Source organism: Haliotis asinina, chromosome 16, assembly GCF_037392515.1.
Source record: "Haliotis asinina isolate JCU_RB_2024 chromosome 16, JCU_Hal_asi_v2, whole genome shotgun sequence".
Classification (NCBI taxonomy): Eukaryota; Metazoa; Mollusca; class Gastropoda; order Lepetellida; family Haliotidae; genus Haliotis; species Haliotis asinina.
Window position 1 is genome coordinate 41,849,252 of NC_090295.1, and position 21,726 is coordinate 41,870,977.

A 21,726-nucleotide genomic window follows, 5' to 3' on the forward strand; every position below is an offset into this window, starting at 1 on the left:
GTTCTCGTGCAAGTCATCGTGTGTAAATCCAGTGTGTTGTCGAATTCGAGTATATAACTTATATCACATATCTGGACAACAAACAAAATTGGCTTCATAAATTGACCATGCATATGGAAGCCTGTCCTCGAAGAATGATATAATGACACGTTTATCATACTCACAACCTGAATGGTGGTATGTGGACAGATGATCCCTTGTTTTCAAAGCGAAACGGTCCACGGTGCCAGAGTTTATTTCGTGATGGCCACATCCCTACGCGTACTCTTGATGGTTAGTTTCAAGATAGTTCAAACTTAATTAAACTAATTTAATCATCATATTTTCATTTACCAGAAGGCTTTCCGCCACAGGAGAGCATTATAACATGGACTCTCAAAGCAGACTCTTTTATTTTTCATATGAGACGATCACAAATAATTTCACATCACTGTCACATTTTTCAGGGATACTACCTTCATTTAGGCAGTACTGTATCATGCTACTCTATTTAATGAATTTCAACCGAAATTAAACATTATGTGATACAAGTTAATTGAGAGGTCAACACCAGCCGGGGCTCCAGACGTTTCCGAAGTTTTTAGGGTTAGAGGCAGGATCAGGAGGTGGGTAGAGGGCGGGAACCATCTGCTTCCGGTAGTCCTCAATCCGGGCTTTTAGTTTGTCAACTATGTCCGGCAGCTGTGCTGCCAGGTCGTTATGCTCAGTGGGGTCATCTGTTGATGGAGAAGGGTTGACATTGACGTGTGTTTTTTTTTTTTTGTTTTGTTATTGTTTTTTATTGTGTTTGTTCCCTCTTCAGTGTCTATCGATATCGATCAATATTGAATTCGTTTTGTAACGTAACAATTCTTTCAGCAAAATATTTGTCTTAATAGACATGTGTTATATCTTCAGCACCTACCACGTATATTGTAGAGCTGCACTGGATTGTCGCCTTTGAAATATACGATGGTCTCATAGAGTTCCCTTTCAGTCCCGTTCATTGGCCTGTGCCAACCATCAGGTCCACCTGGGTAGCCCATTATCAACTTGTAGTCTCCAACCCTGTGAACAACAAACTTCATTTGTCTACAGCTGCTCTCTTCGTTGAGTGAAAAGTATGCTATTTGTTTTAGAAATGTTAATCATCATTCTGTATAGACGTCATATAAAGTTCAATACAATGGAAGCTTTCAAAACCGGCATCTGACCACTCCGCAAAGTGGTCAGTGCCGGCATACAGTCTCAGCCCAATTCATGGCTTGTACATTTACCATCAGCTATATACTCCAGCACCTTGTCTAAACCGGATCACTCCTTCAGTCCCAGTTTAGACAGCTTCCACTGTAATTGGTTAGGTAGATCTTAATTTATTGGCACAGAGGTAATGTCAAAGTGTTCGTGTCTTGTCTTGATGTATACTCGGTTAAAATCGGATATTACAAAGTAAGCCTCTTGAACATGATACCTTATTCCAGCATGGCCTTCCACTGCAGGTTCAAAGTCGTCAAGGTTGTATATGAACTCGGTCCTTGACGATGGATAGCCATTCCTAATGGATTCCCAGTGGCTTATGCCATCGATCGACGTCTCTACAATGATGCGGCTACTCGTGACAATATAAGTAATATCGTCTAAAGGAATACATAATAAAATAATATTATTATATTTCGTGTCAGATTATGTCATTGTATGACAAACTCCACATTTCCTTGCCTATTCTTTATTTTGGGTTATTTCAGAAAATTGTAACAAAGAAAAGGACAAATTGTAAGTGTGGACAGTCCACTCCTGGCTTGCAAAACACCAAAACTTATCAACATATATCGTTGTTTCATTTTCATGACAATAGTTACTTTCTTGTCTTCTCTTGATTCGAATATTAACAGCTCGAATACTCGAATGTCTATAAAACAGCAAAACTCGGAACAAAATAACCCAGGGAAATAGATGCAGAGTGTGGTCATTACCAGGAGATCCACCAGCTGCTGTCACCAAGGTGGGCTTCCAGTCCACAGCGTGTATCATTCTGTATTGACATGAGTCTGTGATTACTGCAGTGTTTGTATCTATACTGACTAACCGTGTTAACGTCATATCGCAGATGAACATTCGTAGCATCGGTATTTTAGTATTGACATTCTACTTGTCTTTACTTTGTCCAGCAATGCATTGATGCACCAACGAACCCATTGTAACTTGTCTTTGTTTTCTTCAGTCCAGCACCGTACATGAAGGACACCCCTCTGGTGCCCCCTTCCCAGATCGAGTGCTTCCCTCCTCTGAGGGGCCAGTTGCAAGCATAACTAATAATAGGTCCACCATTCTGAAATGAAATGAAACTCATCACGGTGACTAATACAGGACACAGACGTTAGCAGTTTAACAAATTTTATAGATTCGATGAATTGATATTTGCTGCACAATCAACACTATCAAACCAATGCCGTTAGGATGTTCACCCGAGATTTTTATGAATTCATTGTTATTTTGCTGTACACCTTCTGAGCATTTCAGCTGACAAACAATGAAGACGACTCTCCTTACATCAGCTGTAAACAGAATGAGTGTGTTTTCAAACAGCCCCTTCTCTTTAAGTGCCTGTGTAACGTTTCCAACTGCTTCGTCGAGGGCAGAAACCATTCCTGAAAATATATATCATATCAGCATGCAGTCCTGCAATGATACACGTATTTTGTCATTTTTTAATATACAGTGGAAACCGCCTAACTAAAATCCGCTTAACTAAACACATTGGATAAGTAGACACTATTCTTTAGTCAGTGCAAAGTTCTTCATTAATCATCACTATTTGAGTCCTGTTAAACTGGATAAGTAAACAATACCGCTTAAGTAAACGTTTTTACATGGTCCCTGGAAGTAAATTACTGACCAAACGAGACCTTATAACTAAATTAGCGGTCTCCACATAGTCCGATATGAGGGACATGTGTCAGTCACCAGGTAAATAAACATCCCACTCACAGCTTGCTCTGGCGTGAGCAGTTTACAATACACTGACAACTGGAGGCCAGCCCTGATGAGTTGTTCATTGTATTCACACTTTCACATGGATTCAATTTTGGCACATTATTTAACTCCGTGGTGACAGATCCCTCGCAATACCAGGCTATAGGTATGACAACACCTTGTGTAATGACTATTAACGTCTTTTGACGCAATCAGGCCATCGACTACAGTTCGACCCACTACCGAAATGGAATGGTGAACTGGCGGAGGAATGTGAGAAGTGAAAACAAATGTAAGGTACCTGAATATGTCCTGCGGCCTGGGTTTATCACATTAGGATACATGTTGTAGTACTTTTCTGGAACCTGAATATTATGCGATTGGTCAATTAGAAAATGAATCTGCATGACTTACGAGTATCGCAGCAAATGACATATCTAATGATTTGTGCAGATATTTGCAGTAACTGAAAGTGTTACGTCTTCATCAAGAACATATTAAGAATTGCTACATACTTCATGCTGTCCAAATATAGTCAGGCTTCAACGCCATATCACACAATCCTGAAAACAAGTGCACCCTCTAGTCTGTATGTCTAACCCCCAAAACTCCCTGATTCCATTCCCCTAAGTAGCGGCTTTGACCTTATGTATTCTAGTACGAAATCCTTTAATTTTCATTAAAATACGAATTCTCATAGTGAGAGCAAACTACATGTAAGATGCACGTTTTTGTGTTCAAGAGAAACTAGTTAACACAAGTCTTCACCTCAATCGGAGCATGCACATTCTGATATGGCAGGTACATAAACAGAGGCTGGGAGACGTTGTGTTCGTTGATGATGTCAATAGCTTTTCTTGTGAATGTGTACTGCAACAGAGACAGAACGTTTGGAAATATATAGTATTATATTGTACACGTCTTGGATAGCCAAATGCATGTTACTACAAAGGTTGGAGCGTGATTCTTCGTCATGGGTGCAATGCGTGCAGTCGCATATGGGTGCCATGGTGTTGCTGACATATTACTAAAAGGGGAGTACGTTTTTTGCTCTTCACTTTTTCTTGTTTTTTTGTTTTTTTTGTTTGGTTGGGTTTTTTTCGGACGTAGAGCGCCGTGGTCAACTGCTGCCTGATTCTTACAAACTGTCCGGTGGTTGTGGGTTCATTCAGCAGGGTCATTCACGTGTAGGTGCGTTTCAACACATGCAAAGCTCAATGAAAAATTCTGCTGAAGTTAGTAAATACCTATAGTGTTTGTCAAGCGTCATTTATGTAGCTCTGATCTTTAAGAATACATGATACCCCCTGCACGAAAGTCACAAAACAGTGGTTTTCAATAAGCCATAAAGTTGGTCAGCAGCGCAAAAGCGTTGGTTTATTGTTTAACCCCTGACCCAGCAATACTCCATCTATATGGCGGCCGTCTGTAAATAATCAGACAATCCAGTGATCAACAGTATGAGCATCGATCTACGTAAGTGGGATACGATGGCAAGCACGAGTTACTAACGATTAATTCTAAGCCTGATTCTCTGATAAAAAAAATACAAGAAGAGAAAGGTGTCACTATTATTAGTGCACATCGTAACCTGTTTTGTTTGTTACGATGGATGGAATATTTTAAACCTTATCGACATCGTTGTTTAATATACTTCTTGCACTTATGGTGACAGAGTCATTGCACACAACTCACAGCTGAATACTCTCCGTCGTAATGCCAAGCCGGATGTTTGTTGTCTCGGAAGTCTAAATAGGCACCTGGAAAGACAAACGGAGTCTATCCACAAAATATATCCTTTGTTCAGACGCAACATATGGATAAAACTAATGCATGCAACTGTTTACTCATATGCCCCATAAATTGCATTGTGCTTTCGTAAGATCCTATACTGCATACACCTGTACATACTTGTGTTTTATGACAAATGACATTAAAATTTGCTTTTACAAGTGTTTTCCTGATGCGCAATCGTATATGCTGACAGTGTGTGTCATTAATAGTAAGTATTAACACTCTATATATTGTTCATTAATAGTAAGTATTAACACTCTATATATTGTTCAGAGCTTCCCTAATATATGTGTTTATTAACCTTTTCGTTTAGCCTTAATTGAAAATGTTTGACAAAGGGTGTTGCTATCATTATATTTTATACCTGTTAAAAACAGTTATTTGGTAAGGACAAGAACTTGGAGTCTGAAAAGGGAAGACCATGTAAGATATGCCTGCAACTAGTGGACACCTGGTATGAGAAAAGTTTCGTGGTTTGAGTGTTGTTGTGTGCTACTTGTGTACTTGCCAAGGCTGTGATTGAAGTAACCCTCTTCTGCACTGTAGTAACCGAAGAACGTATCGAACCCTCTGTAGGTAGGTGTGCACTCCCATTTACAGAAACCCAGGTGCCACCTGGAAAACGTCATAAAAGAGTGTCATGGCGTTGTGTTGTGCAGCATAATGAAACTTGGGAGTGATTTTTTCCATAAGAATAATAGATATACTATATGTAGATTAAATTCGAGCATCTATCAATAATTTCAGTGCTCTGCGAGCATTCAGTGTATTAATTTATCTACTTGCATATAAGGTATCCGAGATGTAGTTATCCCCTGGTCTGATGTACATACAGTTAATACGGATTAACTTATTCTAGAGACATTTACGAATTTTGAAGTCAACGTCCACGCAATCAGAAGGACAACATCGCGCTACACAGAAACAGATGGGTTCCAGTGCTTCACATACTTGCCGACCATGTGAGTAGCGTAGCCAAGTTTCTTCAACTCTTGTGGCAGGAAGGTATAGTTGAGAGGCACACAAGCGGCCTGGGAATCTCCCAGAACTGCGTGCTACGATATCAAATGAATAAATGAGTCCCTTTGACATAATACTAAATGTCACTACACTGATTGCGCTTTATAAGGGGCTCCATCAGGATCAGTTTGATAACAGTTAAGTTGTTAAATAGTGTTTGTTAAGCGCTGAATAGATCTAGTGGAAAGAAATCTTTGACAGTTCTTACCTGCATACCGACCTTGAATGGAAACATTCCACTCATAAAAGCCGTTCGAGACCTGTAGATACAGAACGTAAACAATAGTGTATAGCTGGATTGTATCACTTTAAAAGATATTTTGTTTGGCGTGAAAGTGACGAGAAAAGAGAAAAATAAATAAACAGACCGCGGAATACCTGCCGTTGCGAAAATCGCGAAAAGAAATATAATTATCTATCCTACTGTAGCGTAAAATCATTGAAACCTATTCAGCCACTTCTAAGTGAGTTCTGGGTACGAGATTGTATCTATCATTGTACATACTAAGGGGCTTTAGTAGCGCTAATATTATTATGAATCTCATCGCCAAACTGATTTTATAATAGTTGATATTCAAGATTTGGTGTTTAAGGAAGTCAATTTTCAAATACAATTTGATATTATGCATATCTCTCTCATAAATTACTTTTATCTGCTTTGATGATAAATACGAGGCACTTACTAAGATGGGATACGATTTTATGAGGAGTGATATAAAAACAAATATTATTTACGGGCTGCAATACGGCTGGACATATGCGCTCTCAAAGATGATGCCCTCTGTTGCCAGTTTGTCGATGTTAGGAGTCTTCATGTTTGGGTTTCGGAAACCAACATCGTACCATCCTATCAGTAATCAAACAAGTGGAAAATATAGTTTTCACCGTCTCGGTTTTGATCGTGTGTCTTGAGTGGATATTAGCTTTCGAAGTAACACGCATCCGTGAAGCCTTAGGTAATACTCGAACTCTGATCATACTCCGATCTCTCGGCATTCTGAATGACCATGTTTGCCTATAACATCACGCTGCACTGAAAAATATTCCGTCTTTATTGCAGCGGTTTGTAAATAAGCGAGTCTAGACTCAGACAATCCAGTGATTAACATCACGAGCACCGAACTACACAATTGGGATACGATGTCAATCAATTCAGCGATCCTGACAACCCAGTCCCGATGGTCGCCACTTACGGGTTGCTGGGGGCCAATACTTGCCAGGATCAATTTTAACAAGCTGGTCAAGGAGCAATCACATTAAACAGAAGACTACTTAGACCAGAGTAATTGTCATATACCATGTCAATGTGGAACAGTATGGCACAAATCTCTTCAGTCCATTCATGTGGAAAATGTTTTACTAACACTCGAGTTATTAAGCCTTTGATTATAAATGGCTCAGGTTTTGTTACATGTGCAAGACTTAGTATATTATATATACATATGGTGATGCAGTCAGTCCTCTTGTTTCCAATTATAGTAATAAGTTGTTAAAGCAAACATGTTTTTCATATGGGCGGGTGATTAGGAATTTACATAGCTTTCAACAAAATTATTTATTTAACAAAATCGCAGCCGGAGGACACCAGAAATGGGCTTCTCACATTGTACCTATGTTGGGAATCGAAAGCATTCTTTAGCGTGAAGAGAGAACGCTTTAACCACTGGGCTACTCCACCACGCCATTCAATATTGGGCCTAGAGGAAGAGACCCATGAAGGTCCGGGGTAGAACAGGCCTTCGGCAACCCATGCCATAAAAGGCGACTGTGCCTGTCGTGAGTGGTGACGGAATCGGGAGGTCAGGCTGGGTGACTTGATTGACACATGTCATCGGTTCCCAATTGTACAGATCGATGCTCATGGTGTTGATAACTGAATCGTTGATCACTCGATTATTTACAGACCGCCGCCATGTGGCTGGGATATTGCTGAGTGCGGCGTAAAAGTAAACTCACTCACTCACCTAGAGGAATACGTAAGATCGCCTTGTGTACATATTTTAACATCTTTAGTTTTGGGGGTTTTTTTTGCGGTGGATGGAACATTTTAAATCTTATCGACATCGTTATTTACTCACCTAAGTCATCTGCAACTATGAAGACAATGTTAGGGCGTTGTGCTGCGGTATACAGCACAAGAACCGAGAAGAACACAAATGTGAACTTCTCCATTGCCACAGTCGTAAGTAAGTGATAACGCCTTGTCATATCTACCAGGTGACCTTCGCTCAGCTATCAGGTAGAGAGATACAGCCATGTGGGATGTGTGTACTTTAACGCGACGTGAAGGGAAAGAATGCGATTACAGTTCTAATTAAGAATGAAGATTTTATGGATATCAACTTCTTTATATGAGAACACAACGTTTCGGAGTTAATGCTTACTCCTTCATCAGGTGATTGAGAATGGGGTACAGAGCTATATTTATATGTACAGGTAAAACAATAACAAAGTAACAAGTGGAGTGAATTAACGAAAGCTGGAAGCCAGTATAAACAAGCGCTGATTGGAACCCGATAGTTATGATAACAATGATAGAAGCCAATGGTAATACATCACAGATGATGGGATATGTTTACATAACACACGTAGGGGGTAAGGACGATGTACATGATTGGGGATAAGGATGGAAGCCAATGGTGGATGATGTTTACATAACACATGATTGGGGATTAAGGATGATGTACATGGCTACATGAGGGTTGATGGGCATGTTTACATGGGGTTTGATGATGTACAAACACAAGTAGATAAGGATGTACACGGGTAGATTGGCTATACATGAATTACATAGATAGAATGTACACAGATAGATGAGATTAATTTATCAATAAGTCCCAGGCACTTGGTAGGTACACTCCTTGGTCACGGTTGATTGCTGGTTTCTGTCTCCGGATCTCGATGGCTTCTTGCAGTTTCCTTTGGCGCCAGTTGTTGTTGTTGGTAGATAGTATCTTAGTGTCCTCCCATCGGATTGAATGTCCAGGGTTCTTGAGAATGTGTTCAGAGATGGCCGATTTCTGGTCGAGTTTGCTGACAGAGGTCTGGTGTTCCTTCATTCTGGTATTGATTGGTCTCAGCGTTTCTCCAATGTATAGGTGGCCACAGTTGCAAGGGATCTGGTAGATGCATCCTCTCGGGTTAGGGTGTTCACAGCTGGGTCCTTTACCGTTGGCTTTTAGGTAGGTCTTGATGGTCTTGCCACTGGAGAAGGTGACATCGATGCTGGCTTTGGTCTTGATGAGGCGTGATATTTGATGACTGATGGGGCCAAGGTAGGGTATGGTTACTCTGATGGGTGATGGAGAAGGCTTGAGGCGTGGTTCTCGGTCCTTGAGGGTCTTGTTGATGGTGGCGAGCTGGGGAGGGTAACCGTTTAGTGTGGTGAATGTCTTTCTGAGGTGGTCCAGTTCATTGTTTAGGGCATCAGGATGGCAGAGGGCTTTGGCACGTCTGGTAAGGGTGGCGATGATAGCTTGCTTGATCTGAGGATGGTGGCAGGAGTTGTAGTGGATGTACTGGTCGGTGTGCGTCGGCTTGCGGTATACTGAGGTTCTGAGTCCATCGCCTGTGGTGTGGAGGGACACATCAAGGAAGGGCAGGTGGTTGGTCTCTGTCTCCATGGTGAACTTGATTCTTGGATGTTGGTCGTTGAGGTGGTTGAGGAGCTCGCTGGGGTCGTTGTCATTGGCGATGGTGGTGAAGGTGTCGTCGACTTTGCGGTACCAACAGAGGGGCTGGAACGGAGCTGTGGAGAGGGCTGCTTCCTGAAAAACTGTGTTAATATGATAAAATCGTGAGTGAGCCCAGTTCCACGTTCTTTGAGCAATATTCCAGCAATATCACGGTGGGGTACACCAGAAATGGGCCTAACACATTGTACTCATGTGGGGAATCGAACCCGGGCCATCAACGTTACGAGCGAACGCTTTTACCACTGGGCTACCCCACCGACCCTATGGTAAAATGGACGCAATCGAGCAATTGTTGTTCCAAGTGCGCGACAATGTGCATATGTTGAAAACGTGTATTTCTTTTCTGTATTGGCGAGATTTCTTTATATGCAAAATAGCCTTTTCTTCGAAAGGCTATAATTGTAGCTTTGTTTGAATTAAGTATCGTTCATTTTCAATAATTCAGTTCTTATCTAGTAAATATAAAAAAACACATCGATTTCCTTTGGGATTGTGACCATACCTACTTATGAATCTTTAGTCAATAAGATCATTGAAAACACTTTTAACAAACTATAATGTCACCTCATCGTTCGTATGGAATACTGTAAGGGACATTCTCGCGATCTCGCATTTTCTCTCGCGATGTTGCATTCTCGCACTTTTGTCTTTTTAGGCTTGTTTCAAAAGGTCGAGATCGCGAGAATGCGAGATCGCGACAATGTCCCTTACAGTATTCCATACGTTCCAGCTTGAACTCTAATAAAATTAAGTAGCATATATGACAAAAAATCTCCGATAGCCTCCACTTAACACATCATTCAACACAGTTTTTTTCCATTATTTATTTTGATGTTCACTTCACAGTGATAATAAAGTATAGTTATCTTTCTTTGCTATTTATCACTTCTCAATAAATCGTCCACTGAACATTAAAAACGAATGCCAGGCCAATATATTCTTTCATAATTACATCATCATGATTATGTCATAAAAATCAAGGCAAGCGGAAATTTAGCCAGGACAAGTTACTTTTTTAACTTCACTTGCCCTGTTTCAAATGACCTTTGAAAATAATTTTGAATAGCTAATTTGAGCTTCAGATTTATGAGCGAAGTATTAAGGGGAGCTAACTCTTGCTGGCTCGTCGCATCTCAGGTTAGACCAACACTTGCTAGATATATTTTGGAAACATGGAGACACCTGGGTTCGGGTGAGCACATTTGCGTATACTTGGACAAGATACTTAGATCTACATCGTCTCAGTTCACCCAGCAGTAAAGTAAGTACCCGTGAGGATATGTGTTTACTCCATTGCGCTTAACAGGTAGCATGGTTGTATGTTCCCCAGGGAGCTGAAACGGTATCAGAAAGTGCGATAGTTTCATATGACGGGGGATAGAAATGTATGTAGCGCCGTGAGCAGGCAATGTTCCTGGATATGAGAACCATATTAGCGGACTATTTACTAGTACTATAATCATTGCAGTAAGCTGAATATTCGCGGCAGTGTCTCTATGGCCAAATTCACTGTAAATCACATTTTAGCGATTTTTATTGATTTGTAAACATATAAACTTTAGAATACAATTTTTTTTATTTTGTATCTATTGCTGTATTGTTTGTTGGAGTAAAATTGAGTTTATTTTACAACTAATTCACGGTTAATGTTTAGTATCAACTTGGACATCACCCATTCCACGTGCCCATATGAAATCCATAAGAGTCGATGGTACATTGTAGACTATATAATGAGTAGATGTTTTGTTCAGCAGTAAAACAACTGCACTATGTTCTTTGTAAACAAATCGTATCTGAACCAGACAATCCAGTGATCGTCAACTTCTACCATAGATATAGTATTGGTGAGGCCATTTTGAATATTTCATAGTTACAGTTATTCTGCCTACAGGAATCATATTAAAAAATGACTTTGGCAAAGAATGCAATGGGGTAAATTCTCTAGTATTAAATATTACGTATTCCAGTGTGAGGAGACCACATAACAGCCAGTATAATATTTGCCGCCAGGGGAATCATCATTCGGCATCTTTTATATTTTCCTCCGTTTTCTCAGTGTTTGTTCATTTTATAAAACATGTTTTTAATTATACTGGAATTGACTAATTGTAATTATGATCATATGTAAAAATAACTCCAGTCATTACTAATATTTATATGATTACACCAACAATTTTCACATATCACATCTGTTCATCTGAAGTGTCAGTATGTTGTGTGCTGGTCTTGTGTCTTGGTCAAAGTAAATCCTGGTAAAACAAAATAGAAACACAGAAAGGGCATACTGAGACGTTGCAAACTGGATTTAAACGAGCATTGTGTTAATTGTCACACACCGCTGCAGAACAAGAAACTAATAGTAACATAAGATTGTGTTTAATGATTGATTGCAGGAGAACAGGCAGCAGAACTATTCTAAAGGCATTTAGAAAAGCGTCAATTGGGCAATATCGTACATTGGGTTTCTAGGGAATGTACCTTATAGTAGTGATACTCACATCTCATTACTCACAGAACACCCAGTATCAACAATATATGGCATTCATAAACACCATAATAAGGTCGTTATGGTTTCGGCATGAATATGCTAACAAACATTTCATTCTGCCAACTAGAACTGTTATAAAATGTTAATTTGTGAATAACACAATCATTTATTTTCCATCTGCTAAATACACTTTACAGACGTATAGCGCTATATCGCAAAGACGTGAGAAGGAACTTCGGCTTAGCACCATCCGGGACTCCAAACATCTCCATACTTTCTGGGGTCAGATGCAGGATCTGGTTCAGGGAAGTTGGCTGGCACCATCGTCTTCTTGTACTCTTCAAACCGGGCACGCAGCTTGGCAACCATGTCCGGCATCTGCTGTGCAAGGTCATTGTGCTCAGTCGGATCCTCTGAATGGGAATCAAAATATATGAAAATGAGAGGGAAGATATGTTAATAAGAGAGAGAGAGGAACCTTGTAAACGGTATGCATTTATCTGTTTGTTGCCTATACTTTGGCTGTCACAACATTTTGGGAATCTTGATCGTGTGAGGAAACCACTTGAACCACCATTTTCATTGCTACATTGCGGTATGTACCATCACTTCAGAAGAGAATATGCTCTGTGTTTTTTGCATAGTACATTATGCCTCGATCACAATCACTGGCCTAATCCAAACAGAGAACTGTTTACGTTGAAGCCTTGCTGTTCAACACGTAGTTGTCGCCAAATGCTGTCATGACATTGCGCTAATTAATTGCGCACCTCGAATGTTGAAGAGATGAACTGGTTCATCTCCCTCGGTATAAACTGTCTGTTCATATTTGTCGTCCTCGGTCCTGTTCATGGGTCTGTGCCAGCCATCAGGGCCTCCAGGGTACCCGAGGATCAGCTTGTAGTCTCCTACTCTGATACACAAAAACACCGTTACATCATTCAGATATTTCACAGTATTTAATAGAGTGAAGGGATAATGCATCTAAAATAGGTCATGGGTTATGTGTCTAAAAAGTGCATGTTTACAATTCTGATGGCCTCTTCAATAATTCTACCTTGATGAAGAAACCTATATCCAATACCTGATTCCAGCATGACCTTCCCTTGGGACTTCAAAGTCGTCAATGTTGTAGATGAACTCTGTCCTTGACGAGGGAAGACCATTTCGGATAGAATCCCAGTGACTCATTCCATCGATGTCAGTTTCTGTATCCAATACACGGTGAATTGTGTGAAAAATATTATCACGAACATTTTGTAGTTCCGAGCGTTGTTTATGGCAAAGATGACAAAATTCAATGTAATACAAATGGGACCTTACCTGGCGTTCCACCAGCAGCCGACACTAAAGTAGACTTCCAATCTACTGCGTGGATCATCCTGTTTAAACACAGAAAAGAGTTTAACTTTATTTTTGAATGCTTGTGGAAACTAAACTAAACACTAGTACCTTTCTCATGTAATATTTTTATACATGCATTTGTCTATTACAGACATATCATAAAATAATTCGAAAGAGTATCATTTCTTTTCATCTAATCAAGACATGACCTTACCCATCATATGTCGTCCTTGTCTTTTGAAGCCCAGCACCATACATGAAGGATGTCCCCCTCGTACCACCCTCCCAGATGGTGTGTTTTCCTCCTCTTAAGGGCCAGTTGTTGGCATAAACTTCAATAGGACCTCCATTCTGAATGAATGAGCAATGGTTAAGTCCAAAAGAGAACGGTTTCATTTAACAGAACTATCTTGCGTAGGGATTTGACCCTAAACAAACCAGGCACGTTGGACAGTGTAACGTATCTTTAATCCCATTAATGAATGAAGATGCTTGATGTTACTTATACATACAGAGGAGCTGTTTAATGGCGTGTTTTATTTTGTAACCTCGCAGTTTCTTTTATGTATGTTTATACAGGTCTTCATACAAATTATAATATTTAGGATCGTTTTTATTTGAAAAAAAACCGTTATTCTTTAGCTGGTGCTGGGCAATAAATGCTCTGTGTAAACGACTGCAGGATGGCAATACTGTACAGATGATGAGATTCTATATTTTGGCAATGGTCACGATGAACACGGTGTAAGAATCTATACCGAAACGTCAACATTGTCATAATAAAGAAGTTGATTATCCTTAATGTCCTGTTTTCTCTATACAACCACTTTCTAGAATGCAACTGAAACAAATTAAACAACAACGACGGAAATTCTTTGCTGTTCAGTGTTTGACAAAGCTGTCGACCTTGTTCGAGAGAATATTAAAAATTCTTCTGGAATTACCAGAAATACCTACATCTGCAGTGAATAGAATCAGGGTATTTTCAAACAAGCCCCTTTCCTTCAGGGCCTTGGTGACATTTCCCACAGCCTCATCAAGGGCAGACACCATTCCTGTTCGGAATGAAAACAGATCAGTGTGGCGAATAGCACTTCAGATATGTCACGATGTGTAAATGTGAGTCCGCGAAAGTATTTCAAAGAGACTTCAGTGACAAGTGTTATATGACAAGAGTAAACACATTAATAAAATACATACCACAGTACTTTCTCCGCCCTTCGTTTCTGACGCTCGGATACATATCCTCGTACTTCTGAGGCACCTGTGATGTGACAAAGGTCACGGTATGCATACATGTATCACACCATCATTGCAGTTGAAGCAAACAAAACATCACCATTCTGCAAACAGACGGCAGGCATAGTAGCGATAATTGATCATTGAAAAGGTATTGTTTGTTAAGCACGCATTTAGGTGACTCACTGAACAGAAATGTCTTCTGAACATAAACTATAGACCAAAACAAACGCCACCAAAACAAAAACGACTATAAATTGTTAAAATTGTCAGTTTGTTTATGAATAGCTTAAAACACATCTCTCGAACACAACATATCTTTTCTCAGTGATTACTTCCACTTGCATTTCGTATTTTGTGAAGAAAACGAATTTACGCGAACAAAACCAAAACTGAGAACACAGTCACCCGTATCAAATTAGGGTATAAAAACTAACCAGGTTTATTCACTTACATCAAGTTAATCGATAGACAACCAGGAACATGCCTCGGTTAACACCAAAGTACAGAGAGAGAGAAAACAAAACAGACACAAAAGCAGATGGCTTGAACCCTGGGATGCAGCAAATTCACCATCAGGAGACTTGTCACACATCTACGACAGACTGGCAGTACTGCAGACAGGCCAACGAATGGTAGACTAAAGGTCATAACCCCGAAAAGACCGCTTTTACACCTGTTTCACTTGAGCAACCGACACGTCCCCGTGACGTCAAGCGGCAGCAGCTTTGGACATCAGACAGACTGTGACCAGACGACTCCGCATTCATGGTCTCCGTGCCGATCGACCTTTCAAGGGCATGACGTTGACGTGCCAACACCGACTAGCCAGACTGAGAGGGACCAGGACTGTGCCACACTGGCAGCAGCGAAACTGACGTGAATGTTGTTGACGAAAGAAAGTTCCAGCTCTTCTGTTGAAAGATCTGACCCCAAATGAGCACCGTTGGGAATAGATGGTAAGTCATATTGGAAACGCCAAAATCAGCCATTGGTGAGGAATGCTGGCACCTGCCATGCTATAGGAATGGCGGTGGATCCCTGATCAAGACGGTAGAAGACTCAGCTATTCAGTTCGACGCCGGGTTCGGGCTTACATCAGTGCTAGAGGTAGCCACACCGACATTGAACAATATGTACTGCCCAGAAAGTTGTAAAAGCTCCCAGTCAATTATGCGTTGGTGATTGCATACAGGATAATGTACCCCAGTGTCATTCATGTGATCTTACATCACGAGCTGCGTCGTGTTATTCATTAAATATATATTGTTGCCAAATGATTGATTTTTGCAATAAAACATTAATGTTACCATATTTAGCTTATGTTTTGTTTAAGACCAGGAAAAAATGTTTGGCGGTTTTTCTTTTGGACGCTAGTTTAGTACCAGTTACGTGAATGTTACAACTCGATATGCTATACACTCAACCTACAAGAACATTCCTGTCATTGTCATACCTCAATAGGACCATGCACATTCTGATAAGGAAGGTACATAAACAGCGGCTGAGATACGTTATGTCGATGGATGATGTCAACAGCTCTCTGAGCGAATGTGAACTGAAATACAATGGTATGTAGGTATATTACTAACATTCTTAATATCAACAGTATGCATGTGGTCGATATCATGCAAGTCAAATACAGTAACAGGGGTAATAATAAATTTCCCTTTCATACTCACAGCTGAATATTCCCCGGAATAGTTTCGTGCTGGGAGTTGATTGTCTCTGTAGTCTAAATACCTGCCTGGTGAAAGATAACAGAAAAAATGCAACCTTATTGATGTGCTAGAACTGTATAATTTCGTATATATCAACAGATAGTCGGATAAGCCATTACAACCAGAAAGTTGAATGTTACATGCACGCACCTACGTTGTGATGGAAATAGTCCTCAGCCGCGTTATAATAACCAAAGAAAGTGTCAAAGCCTCGGTACGTTGGTGTGCATTCCCACTTGCAGAAACCCAGGTGCCATCTGGAGTGATAGAGCTCAGAGTGGTCAAAGTAAAGGTAATAATTTTACTGTTCGCGATTTGCATTACAGTTAATGCATCTTAAAATGCATCATGTATGTATCTTTCCACACCCATAAGAAATAAATTAAATACGATTATATCGTTAGTATTTATCTCTTTAGCATTTATCTTTTATTCAAATAGAGAAGAACCAACATGATCGCGAAAAGAACAGTATATCTTGTCCGTCCAGTGACGCTGTCAAAAACAAAGGCAGAGTTAATCACGTTAAGAACATTAGTAAGTCCAAATAGGAAATTGCATCAAACCTGATCACAGTCAGTATTGCCTTAAATTTGGAAATGCCTGCTCGTGATACTGAGGTATGTTCACTAGGGGTCACTAGGTATTATTTAGAGACAGCATTTCTTAAGTCGGGAAAGATTTTTATTTTGGACGACTTGCACTTGTCCCGTCAGTGTAATATTATACCAACTTTCCGATCATGTGAGTAGCGTAGCCGAGTTTCTTCAGTTCCTGGGGCAGGAATGTATAGTTGAGGGGCACGCACACCGCTTGGGGAGGCCCCACCACAAGATGCTGAATATTTTGTCGAATGTAAAATATTAGACACCATCACTAGTGACAGATACTCGTAGTATATTATGTGAGAAAATTGCATATGGCAGAAAAAAACACATTCTGTACAACGTTTTGAACAGCAAATAATCTGACCCAAAAAAATTGAGAGCTGATATTTTCTGAAACAAATCCAGTCGGACAATGGAGAGATTAGTGGTCAGGGACAGAGGGAAATTCCCTACATACACAACGTCATTTTTACCACTTGTACGTGACTTCCCATTTGTACCATGACTGCTATGGGCAGTAAGGTACGTGAGTCATACCATTAAGCATTACCATTAATAATTAATATAACTATGGATTGCATTGATGAATATGTGCGATATGTACTCAACGACATAACTACCTGCATTCCCGCATGGAATGGGAACATTCCACTCATAAAAGCAGTCCGGGATCTGAAACAATGGCACAGTATTGAATACATTTACACAGACAGTTCAGTGACATTGACTCCATCGGAGCCATGGTTACTGGAATCGCCTCCAGTTTTGTGTATAAAACAAAGCTGCAAAGCATAGTAAGACATTCGTGTTGCATCATTGCTTTGTGAATTTCAATATATGTGTGTATGTGCTAAGATGCACTAAATGTCTATCCATTGCAACATATATTTCTTGGAATGGCATTCATAGTTACATTTAATGGGGAAGAATAATTCATTTCAACATCAAGTATGATTTGGAGCGTTAAGGTAGTAAGACGTATACATGCGTTTCTATGTATACAGCTAACGGCTATTGTAGCATATACCAACAAGCATGTTATTACATGCGGCCTTGTGAAAGATAACATTGAGTATTCATTCAATAGGTGACAGATTTATCAAGGTATGGCAATGATCACCAGTCCACCCGAACATTTATACGCATAAAACGCGTTCACAACAAGATCCAAACGGTCAGTATCGGGTGTCCACCTTGTGCATTGGGGCAGTCTGGCGCCTTCGCCTCACGAGTCCAATATATGTCAATGAGAGTCAAAATGGAGGGATTTGGCAGAGTTATTTTGGTGTTGGTTGAGGATTCGGATGACATCGTAAATGTCGCCTCATTTCATCTCACGAGTATTTAATAGGTGACAAATGAGAGGCGACACGCTGACCTCGTTCTTTCCAAATTCTGTTGCCCTACAACTCCAGTTATATGTGCGGAGGAGTTGTCCCGATGAAACATCACAGCAGTATCGTTCTGTTGCAAACCACGAGAAAGCAACTATTTGCAAAGTCTCGACCAAAATACGTCAAAGCATTCGATTTCCCCTCAATACCAATCAATGTCGTCCTTGCTGGAACTGATATTCCACCCGAGATTATAGTAAATGATATATGCATATTTGTAATGGGCCTATTCCACACTCTAAGGCAGGCGCAAAGCCCTGCAGCGCAATTAGCCGGGAGTGTTCACAGCTGAAATTAAAAGTAATATGCTGATTTTCAGTCTGGACTTGAAAATTCTGTCTACACGGACGTTGTATGGGAACGTTTAGAAGTCTTGCCGATGATGCCAGCGGAAGTGTTTGGGATCTTTGAAGCTTATCAGGAAAGTGAGAAACTGAGACCTGAGAGGATGGTGTTACAGAATTCAAGCCTCGATGTAACCAGAGCTCGAGCAAAGGCTTGAGTTGCAGGTATTGCCGAATGTTACCAATGGATTCTAGGTGAAAAGTGCAGACCTGCCATTGTTAAGTGAAGTCAGTTGTTGACCATGCAAAGTTGTTGCTTTGTACCAATACTTCAGCGATGCATTGGAGAGACGTTGAGAGACGGATAAAAAGCTTTCAGGCGCTGGTGGCACAAGAATGATTAGAAACTGTGCGGGCAGCCACTACCTGGACGGTCGACAGTTTGACTGTTTCACTGAATCAACTAAAGAACCAATGGTGCCTATGTGCAACGACACTAACGCATAACTATTGAACAAGTCGAACATGTTCCAGAACGTTGAATAGAGGTATACATGTGGCTTCTGCACTTCCTTTGTTGAAAGGACTAACGCCTGGTTTGGCTTGCCTGAACGTTAACATCTCTCGAATATGGCTTTCAACCCCTGCTATATCTGGTTCAAACTGAAATGTCGATTCAGAATATTAATGACAAATTCTTATGTAAAAATAACTTTTGCCTCTTAGTTTAGACACAATGGGTGCATTTTCTCAAGTTTTCGTAAAACGATGATGATATACTAATATATTATTAATCATTTAAAATAGAAATTACGGGCTGCACAGTGGCTGGACATATGCATTCTCGAAGATGATTCCTTCTGTGGCGAGTTGGTCGATGTTTGGAGTCTTCATGTCAGGATTCCGGAAACCAACATCATTCCAACCTGTTAAAATGTACAGTACTCCCTTAACATCAAGGTATGTATGCTATACACCGTTATGTAAAGGTAGGTACTTCCTGATAAGACTCTTTAAAGGTCACGTAGTCTTTCATAAGAGTTTCACATTAAGTCACTGTGTGATGGCGTTTACTGTGTTAACTCACCTAAGTCATCTGCCACAATAAACACAATGTTAGGACGCTGTGCAGATGACAATGGTAAGGAAAACAGGAACAGAGCACATAGCTGTCGAAGCTCCATCACGCTGGTCCGTTCAGCAGAAGTGAGACTGTTGGCTACTGTGTGTCTGTATTATAGACTTGGCCGATAAAGCATATCTCCAGTTCCACCTTGACCTGCGTGATCTGTTGTTTCATAAAGTCACGTTTGCTTAAGCGTAATCAATAAAGACGGAAAATTTTGACACGTTTAATGAGGTGTAGCGAATGTCGATATAGCATTCTGTTGTGGGAAATCCTACCCGAAGAAACATCCAGAGGTGCTGATCTATGCAGTCTTATGCAACACTGGACATTTCAGTGGAATGCTCTGATGCTCACCAAAAAAAAACAAACCAAGTCTGCATTGCTTCAAACAAACCACGACTCAATGCTAACCTTTCACTTGACATAACATTACAGGTATATACTGTATTAAATCCTGACCACTCTTGCTGCCACAGAACATTGTTACCACTGCTTTGTGTCAGTAAAACTTTTTTGCGATTATATATAAAATAAAATGTAAATCATTAAAGAAATTGTTACAAATTCCTTTTTAACTTCTTCTTTGAAATATGCATTTGTTCCTCACAGATGTGGAACCAACTGTCACACAGCATCCGCTATTAACAGGTTCCTTGTCCCTTTTATGCACTGCAAATTGCAAGTATCAGATGAATCATTTTTAGATCATTAAAAGAGGAAAATATTTGTCAGTGTTTACAAAGCATCACTTTTCTGCATAGTTCTTTTTGCTATGTAACGGTTAGAATATGAAAGGTATGGCAGAAGATAATAAATGTAATGAGAGTAGAGTAAGCAAATGAGGTCCAGAATGTACCTGTGGTCATAGAATATTTAGGACAAACATATACATCATACGTTAGTATCAAGACTCCTGAACAGACTTGTGGATTTGAAAAAATCCACAAATGGTTGTAGTCTATGTTTCAGATGAACAACAACTTGGATTTTCACGTTAGACTGCAATAGGTTAGTTTCAACAGAGTGAACCAACACCCTAACAGCTGATGGGGTATGTCGTAATGCCACTTCGTGAATAGTTTAGCTGAAAGGAAAAACTAATGTGATTACATTCTCTTTCTTTGTAAATTTCTTCATTCTGCCTTAATTTCAGCATTGAGCTGGTTCAGGATAAAGACTACTTCTGAGCTCATTCCTGGGGTCTGATACTTAAAACGATATACCTTTTCCTAAGATCACGACCAATTCAGTCCAGTGAACTATTCCGAATACCGGCATGTGGTAGGACACTGCCATCGTCATGATGTCGTGTTTTCGTAAAGAAGAGCGTGTTTCTTGTTCCGACAATAACAAGACTACTTCTCTTCTTCTCTAAAATGTATTTACAATTTCCTGTGAGCTGATAAGGGTGAGAAAGCTACATTAACATGGCACTCCTAATGACTGCAAGAATTGTATGTTCCCCAGGGATTTGAGATCAACAGTACCACGTGCCGTTGAGACTGACATACAATGATCTAGGTAAAAACAATGTGACTATGAGGAGCTGAAATGGATATTACTTCTATAGGATATAGATTGTATTTTTTCATTTTGGTCGCTCATTACTCACGTATTAAATGTGAATATTAGCACAACATAACTCCAGGTTCAAAGACAAATGAACAGTTAGTTTGTCAAGTCACCATGGGCAGCGATGCAGGCATACTACTGATCAGAGAATGTAGAAAGTTGTGGTCCATGCTGTCCCAATACTGGACCCCCTCTTCTTTCATTGCAGCAATATTTGTCAGATTTTTCGTAATGACACTTCCATTCGTAAGTCCCCAAACATTTTCTATTGGATTTAGGCCAGGGTTATAGCTTGGCCAATATAATGCTATATTTTGGGTCCGAAAGAAGACCTGAGAATGCTTTGAACGGTGTTTTGGGTCGTTGTCCTGCTGGAGAATACAAAACTGTCAATAAAACACGTAAGCAGTTGGAAGTAATGTGCATTGAGAATATCTGTCTACGCTCATATTTCCTAAACGCCTTCATTTGTTTTTAGAAACAGGA

General features: G+C 40.1%; 2 protein-coding genes across 2 annotated transcripts; both read right to left on the reverse strand.

Moving 5' to 3' along the window:
• Positions 1-543: 543 nt before the first annotated feature.
• LOC137268274 (arylsulfatase B-like) lies at positions 544-7,941 on the reverse strand. The gene is made up of 14 exons (XM_067802817.1): positions 7,845-7,941; positions 6,502-6,613; positions 5,975-6,026; positions 5,698-5,801; positions 5,255-5,361; positions 4,648-4,712; positions 3,721-3,822; positions 3,254-3,317; positions 2,530-2,627; positions 2,172-2,308; positions 1,953-2,011; positions 1,451-1,574; positions 905-1,047; positions 544-716 (listed from the first exon to the last, which is right to left on the reverse strand). Exons 1-14 carry the CDS (start codon positions 7,936-7,938, stop codon positions 544-546), a joined length of 1,434 nt encoding a protein of 477 aa, XP_067658918.1. The 5' UTR covers positions 7,939-7,941.
• A 3,880-nt stretch (positions 7,942-11,821) lies between these two features.
• Positions 11,822-19,803, reverse strand: LOC137267946 (arylsulfatase B-like). The gene is made up of 14 exons (XM_067802402.1): positions 19,627-19,803; positions 19,354-19,465; positions 17,482-17,533; positions 16,987-17,090; positions 16,404-16,510; positions 16,215-16,279; positions 15,989-16,090; positions 14,494-14,557; positions 14,251-14,348; positions 13,508-13,644; positions 13,273-13,331; positions 13,034-13,157; positions 12,720-12,862; positions 11,822-12,362 (listed from the first exon to the last, which is right to left on the reverse strand). The coding sequence occupies exons 1-14, from the start codon at positions 19,721-19,723 to the stop codon at positions 12,190-12,192; spliced, it is 1,437 nt and encodes a 478-aa protein (XP_067658503.1). The 5' UTR covers positions 19,724-19,803; the 3' UTR covers positions 11,822-12,189.
• Positions 19,804-21,726: the final 1,923 nt, after the last annotated feature.